The 7,796-nt window shown below is 33.5% G+C and overlaps 1 protein-coding gene across 1 annotated transcript; it reads right to left on the bottom strand.

Annotated features, from left to right (window-relative positions):
• Positions 1 to 5,108: 5,108 nt before the first annotated feature.
• LOC132732616 (protein krueppel-like) lies at positions 5,109 to 7,253 on the bottom strand. Its single transcript, XM_060719090.1, has 2 exons — positions 7,069 to 7,253; positions 5,109 to 5,677 (listed from the first exon to the last, which is right to left on the bottom strand). Exons 1-2 carry the CDS (start codon positions 7,154 to 7,156, stop codon positions 5,382 to 5,384), a joined length of 384 nt encoding a protein of 127 aa, XP_060575073.1. The 5' UTR covers positions 7,157 to 7,253; the 3' UTR covers positions 5,109 to 5,381.
• Positions 7,254 to 7,796: the final 543 nt, after the last annotated feature.

Here is a 7,796-nt window from a genome sequence, read left to right on the forward strand (position 1 = left end):
ATGCCTTTTCAAATGTTCAATAATTCCCTGTCTAACATGATAGGTAAATAATAGTTAGGCATGTTTATGATTCATATAAGTCACAGAGACAAAAAAAAACAACAGAAAAATCTTCTCAGCCAGAAAGAAATTAATAAAAAATTCACAATACTCAACACGACAACACGCTTGTTTAACCCTTTACCTCATATATATACGCGAAACAACGCGTTTCGAACCCCCTCCTTTTAGGCCTCAAAATAGTGAAAAAATAATATGTTCTATTTGGGCCCAAAGCACATGTTTTCGTTTGAGAAATGTTGCTAAAACAATTGAGCACTTTTTCAGCGCCGCCCCCATCCAAAAGGTACTTCAGCAGGGGGTTGCCAGAAGGGGGATGTGCCCCCTTCTGTTTTTTTTTTGGGGGGGTGAAGGGGGCGGGCGGCAGTCCCACTCATCGCCAAGAAAATTTTGGACTTGTGAAAGGTTAAAAATGACCCCAGGTCGATCATAAGGTAAAGTGTAACCAACGCTGAAAAGCTTTTGACTATCTCAATCCATTGAGAAGTTGCAGCACTTTGAAATAAATTTTGATGGAAAAAAATCAAAGCAAAATAGTGATTTTTGGCCATTTTGAGATGTCCCCTCGTTGCCATGGTAACAGGAAATTTAAGCAAGAGCATGTCGTTACAATGGCAATGGTCCAGTCAACATTTGTGCCAAGTTTAATTAGTATTGAAGCATTTTTCATAGTTTCATAGCAGTTTGAAATTGTAACACGAGGTTTCTCAATGAAATTAAACGGCCATTTTTCACAAAATGCTCATGAGGGAAAGGGTTAACTAAAAAAAACATGTTACAAACCAACAATTTTTCACCAAAATTAGGTGAAAGATCACCATTCACCACATATAAACGCGAAACAACGCACTTTCGACCCCCCCCCCTCTTTTAGGCCTCAAAATAGTGAAAAAATTGGGGCAAAAACACATGTTTTCGTTTGAGAAATGTTGCTAAAAATAGTGAACACTTTTTCGGCGCCCCCCTCCCCCTTCATCCAAAAGGTACATCAGGGGGTTGCCAGAAGGGGTATGAGTCCCCTTCTGTTTAGGGGTTTGAAGGGGGCGGCAGCCCCCTCATCGCCAATAAAATTTTGACTTCTGAGAGGCTAAAAATGACCCCAGGTCGATCATTAGGTAACGTGTAACCAACGCTGAAAAGCCTTGACTCTATCTCAATCCATTGAGAAGTTGCAGCACTTTGAAATTAATTTTGATGAAAAAAATCAAGGCAAAATAGTGATTTTTGGCAATTTTGAGATGTCCCCTCGTTGCCATGGAAACAGAAAATTTAAGCCTAAGGGCCATGGTCCAGTCAACATTTGTGCCAAGTTTGATTAGTGTTGAAGCAGTTTTTATAGTATTATAGCAATTTGAACTTGTAACGGGAGACTTTTCAATGAAAACAGCCATTTTTCACAAAATGCTCATGAAGTAATGGGTTAACAATGGAAACATTATATTCCTTTTATTTATAGATGCTACTGTACATTTTGCGTGAGTGTTTTAACTGTTTTTGTGTGATTTAGCGCAATGGATTTTAACAATCGGCGATGATTTTCGGTAAATACCGTATTAGTACTTATTTCTGCGGGCTTAATATTCTGCGATTTTTGTTGAAATAAGGCGTTTTAAATTTCTGCGTATCTAATTTCTGCGGTGTCATCATTCCCGCATTGATGTTTTTTTTATTTCTGCGTTTTAATTTAGATATTTTTACAAAATTAACCGATACAAACAAATACGTTACTTCTGGTAAACATTCAGATGACTTATAATGTGTTTAATCGTAATCATTATGCGTATCGTTATATAAACGTTAATAAACAGAAATCAACAACGTGCAATGACAACAATAATTTGTATTACTGCATGTGTATAAATATGAAATGTGAAAAATAAACAATGGTAAAATCGCACGTAGACACAAGATATTGTACAAATACAAAAAGGGTAACTATATTTATTGCATCCGTCAAACTATAATAGTTTAATTTTACAATAATTATTAAAGTCAAGCTTAGGGTGAGCGAAAATCATATAAACATAAATATATTTATCCTAGGTTAAGGTAATCGAAGTTTTACTGTATTGAAATTCATTGAATATGATACGCACGATTTTGTCGTGCGTCAGTAATATATAATAAAGTCGGATAGATGTGTATATCATTCGAGGTTTTCTGCATTGCTACACACGTTTATTTTACTCTATCGTGCACTGATACCCTTCCACCCTCCCGAAAATTTCACGCAGTCATAGTTAATCTGTACAGTAACAATGATTTTTCTTGGTCCATTTTTAGTCTTGATAAATCGTTTTAATCGTTTAAATCGACACGCTAATTAAAAAGGACAAGCATATTCTTACAACTGCAGAATAATTTTGCAAGGTTTATAATTGATTTATAAATACATAAATGTATTAATGGTAAATGAAGTATGGTATTATAAAGATGCATTTTTAGATTAATTCAGTCAAGTTTTTTACGTTTTGGTAACGATTTGAATTTAACTAAAAATATTGTTAATTACTGAAGTTTATGTTTTTCAGATTTTGATACAAGAACAAGATGTACTACTTTCCCAGGATGTTCGTTATTTTGGAGAACGATTCTTTAGTTAGTGAAATACGATACCTTGAACTTAAAATTATGATTTCAATTTTTATAGTCTGTATATAAGAAGAGATTCCATATTTTATACGTTTTTGTAAATGTTCTGAACTTATTGGTGGAAAGCGTGCAGTTAATGAGTGTACATATTCGGCTTTTAATTACATTTTACATAGTAAGTGGGTTGTTTTTATGGATTTTCTCATTAAATTATGTCAGAGCACTTACGGAAGGTGGCTGGTCTTGAGTTTTGGTTTCCTACTACGGCCCCCTCCCACGATGGAGTAGGGTTGCGCAGCCGACTCGCAGCATTACTGACAGGGAAAGTACGTTCATAACTGTGTGTTTTCCATGTTAATGTTCGTAATAAAGATATGAGATTATTGTAAAGAAAGTCCTTTTAGATTAGATTACATAGATTTATGAAACGTTGAGATGTTAATGTCATGTATGCTGTTTCTAAGAACATGTATTAGTAATGTAGATATACGGCAATGCAGATAACAAATCCTAAATGTGAATTCATGTATTTGTTGTTCTTTCTTCCTTCGATTGCCTTTATTATGGGATAAATAATTTATTTACGTTTGAGCGTAGCGAATTAGGAAATAATATTTATTAAAAGAACAAGTAAAGTAACTTTTGTCTAATATTTTATTTATTTCTTCATTTCATTCATAAAGAAAATTCCCATCTAACGGTACATGGTAATGTAATTATACAATACCGTTAGTTGACATATTCCGAAAAAGACATAGGGAAAAGCTTAATTTTCTGCGGTTTTTAAATCTGCGGTGCCGTTATGAACCGCAGAAATAGCAGAAATAAAGTTCCCACAGAAAAAAGTACTGATACGGTAACATATATTTTAACAAATTTAAAACAGCCCTGCAAATATCCGCCATTCAGAAATTATAGGAGACAAATGCCATGGTAACAGGAAATTTAAGACTGAGCATGTCGTTAAAAAGGCAATGGTCCAGTCAACATATGTGCCAAGTTTGATTAGTATTGAAGCATTTTTCATAGCAGTTTGAACTTGTAACAGGAGGCTTTTCAATGAAATTAAACGGCCATTTATCACAATATGCACATGAGGGAAAGGGTTAATTTGCTGCAATATTTGCATATTTTGATGCTGAATTCCTTGAACAATTAAATAACCTCAGTCTGACAGCCCAAACTTCAACATCACCGTGTATATCCAGTAACGCAGGAATATGCAAATAACGTAAAAGTTAACGCCGAATCTGTGCAACACTATTGCCAAAACGAATACAGTAAGTAAACGAACCAAAATTTTTGATTCTAAATTAAATTTTAAGGAATGCATTTGCACATACGGCTGCTACGACATTATTCTTTAACCAGCATTACAATTTTTTTTCAGGAAAATGTTTACATTTTTTTTAAATCATTAGTTAGAAAGTCAACCTGATTACCGTTTTGAAGATAACTTTTGTGTTTCGTTAAATAAATATGTACATTTAACACATTTAAAACATTATTGTTTCATATTCTGTATACCTAAGACATTTGTCAAACTACAAGTTTAGTATAACAATAGAAGGAAACTGGTAAAATATGATTTAGCTACTTTTAATAAGATAACCGCCCTTGCTTCAATCACGAATCCGACGTTACCTCGTGAAAATGGTCTCAATTACGTTTTATCTGCTAGTTTAAGTGTAATATGACACGAGTAGATTGGAAAATGTCTCAGGTACACGGCACATAAAAATCATAAATTAATATGTATGATATTGTATTTAAAGATGTCAACGAAACTAAAAATCGCCATCAATACGCTAGTCAGGTCGTCATATATTCAACCTTGCATTACAGTTCAACTGCTTCCTGTATACTAAGCTGCCCAGCTTCACAAAAAAGTTCTGTAATTCAACATACTCTTCCTCACCAAAATTAATTTATCCGTCCCCGAATTTCTGATGGGTACAGAGTATGAACAATATACCATCAAGGTTTGCTTCTGGGTGCTTAACGTTACAAAGTAAAAACATGACTTTTGTTGCATTAAAGTAATGGTGAAAATATAAAATCTTATGCTTGGTAAATACTGTGGTGCTCACGAACCTTGGTACGAGATAGGTTGAGTACGTGAGTATATGTTTCATAACCTTGATTGGCTATAACCCCTAACGGCAAAGGGCCCATTGGGATTCTGGGTGATTCCTCTAGAAGCAGCCATTGGTGCTGCAGGGAACATTGACTAGGTGAAACTATTCCGTTCATTAGACAGGCATATTAGTGCATCCAGACCTGGTACACAGACATCTAGATATCATATTGAAGGTTCTACAATACCTTGCCCCTGCTCTAACTCTTGTCAGTAAACAATTTATCCAAACAGGATTGGCGACGTGAAGTGGTTGCAAAATAAATTCACTTTGTCTAAACCTTTAACTGATCAAGGGAAGTAACTGCTGTGTGGTATTTGGTCAATCAGTCCAAAAAACAAAGGCCTGTAGTTTCAAACTTCTTGGAGTCAAGTTCAGTTTTATTTCTATATTATTCTATTACATACTTGTTTTTCGCAATTAACAGAAAACAAAGCAAGAAAGTGTACATGAATATAAAAACATCATACTCAATAATCAACTTGTCATTCTGGCAAACATAATAATAATTTTATTATATCCCTAATTTATGTTCAAAACTTATTCATTAAGAAGCATGTTTTACAAGCTAAACACAAGTATGAACATTAACTATCGTCGCTTTTTCGATTTTTTAATATTTCCATGAATTTTAGGATGATCTTTTTTCTCATGCATTTTTAAAGCTTTTTGGTTACGAAAAACAATATCACAATGTGAACATGCAACTGTGTTTTCCATCCCATGAACTTTGACGTGTTCCTTTAGCTGAACATTCCATGCAGCTGCAAACTTGCATTGTGAACACTTATACGGCTTCTCCCCAGTATGTGTTCTCATGTGAGACTTTAGTTGGTATCTTTGAACACATGTAAATGTACATTTGTCACAAAAGTACGGATGACAACCTGCAAATATACATGTATGCATAAATTTAGTATGTAAACTTAAAATTACCAAATCATTATTGTTAATGGGATTTTCAATGAGTTTTTTTTACCAATGACTTGCATACTAAATCCAAATATTTTGCTCATATTGTTTTGCTGGAAGAATCACTTGAATTGTGCTTTTAAACCTCAGTCCCCTTAAAGTGAAACTGTGATTCTAGCTTTACTGGTAGAGGAACACCATGTATGACTCACCAAAGGACATAATCCTTGTCCAACAAATCATCAAAATCTATTAAGTGGTTGAGCAGTTGATATTTTTCTGTTTTAAGGTCTTGTAGCCATTTTGTTTGGCAAACCAAAATATTTGAGTGTTTGTTTTTTTCATTTAGTGGCCTTTAAAAGGGGGCCAATCAAATTAATATGAACAAATTTGATAAAAGACTACCTATGAATGCTACAGAAATAGTTTGGTGATCATCTTTCAATTATTTCAGTAGAAGGTATTAAAAGTTTTACTATTTTAGCTCTAGAGGCAACTAAATGGGGCCAATCAAATTAATGTCAGCAAATTTGATAAAGACTACATACAAAGTTTAGTGATCATCCATCAATAAGTTCAGCAGAAGAAAATGTTTGTAGTTCGGACTACGGAGCATACCCCTTTGATACTAATAGCTCATCTTGAACCTTCGGTGCTAGTGAGCTTACAAAAAAACCTTACTGCATGGATGACATCAAAGAGAAAGTATTGTTACTATTGTTTTTCAAGTCACACAAGTATCCAAATGTACTCTCGGATAAATAACGGTAGATATACAAATGACAAAGAAGTGATTCCTATATATTGTCACTTTACTTCTTTGTAGCTTCTGTACAGCTGGCAATTCAAAAATTGTCAACAGGCCAAAATACCTTTTTATTTAAGGCCAAAACTCAGCCAAAAACCTTTCAACCTGAAAACAATTTTTAAATGTGCGAAAGTAAATGAGCTTTAAAGCACTCATGTGAAGTTTCTTTGAAATTGGTTTAGATTAAATAAGAAGAGTAGTCTAGAAAAATTGATTGAACATGGTACTGATTAGTTTTGATGAGATTTCACCAGTTGTTTTGAAAGTGTTGTAAGTTTGGTGACACATCCGATATATGAAAGAAATTCAAATTTTATGTCTTTGGACCTCCTTTGAAGTTGCTTAAAGGTGGAAAGGTTATATTAAGGTGTTTGTAATTTTTGATATAGGAGCCATCTTGCTCTACGGAACTGAACCATATGTGCAATTTGAATAGAAATCAGACCAAATGTGGCAAAATGAATAGTTGTTTTGGCTTGTAGCTGTACATACCATATACATTCGGCAACATATGAATTTACAGTAAAAAAAAGGCTCTATAGGGTAAAACAAACTTACTTCTATGACTCAATTCATGTTCTTTAAGTCTCCGAGCTGTTTTGGCAGAATAAGGGCATGTAGAACACTGGTATTTTCTCTCATTCATGTGTGTAAGTTTTATATGTCTTTTTTAATCCACTCTTTTGATACAGGAATACACCACATACCTGGCATTTATGTGAAACCTTGCAAGAACTTTGATGACCTTTTAAAGTCTTCCAAACTTAAGTCCTGTAACCTGTAATAGAAATACATTACTTAACGTTTATGAAAAATAACATTGTATTTGTTTTTCAGTGACAAAACATTTATCAACAAGAGCCAAGGTCAAGATCATATTTAAAATTAATCATCATGTTAGTTTTGTCATAAATGCTCTTTTGTCTAAGAATGAATCAAATCTATATATAAATTTCAAAATATATGACAATTTAAGCAAATTCCAATAATTTGACATTGACAGTCAATGCCAAATAAAGGGAATGGGTATATCAGAATAATTTTAACATCTTTGTCATATGTATTCTTTTGTTGAAGTATGCAAACAATCTGTAAATAAACACAAAATCATTTCAATTAAAGCAATTCAAAACTTGACCTTGACAGATCAAATGTCAAAAAGGTCAAGTTCATTCTCCAGAATATTTTTCAAACATGTCAGTTTTGTATATTTCTTTGTTAAGTCAGAATCAAATCTCAAATCTGTTAAATAAAAAAATATGTTATGACAATTCATGCAAATCTTT

The sequence above is a fragment of the Ruditapes philippinarum genome, unplaced genomic scaffold (genome assembly GCF_026571515.1).
Source record: "Ruditapes philippinarum isolate M1 unplaced genomic scaffold, ASM2657151v2 ctg18815_1_1_1_1, whole genome shotgun sequence".
NCBI classification, from domain to species: domain Eukaryota; kingdom Metazoa; phylum Mollusca; class Bivalvia; order Venerida; family Veneridae; genus Ruditapes; species Ruditapes philippinarum.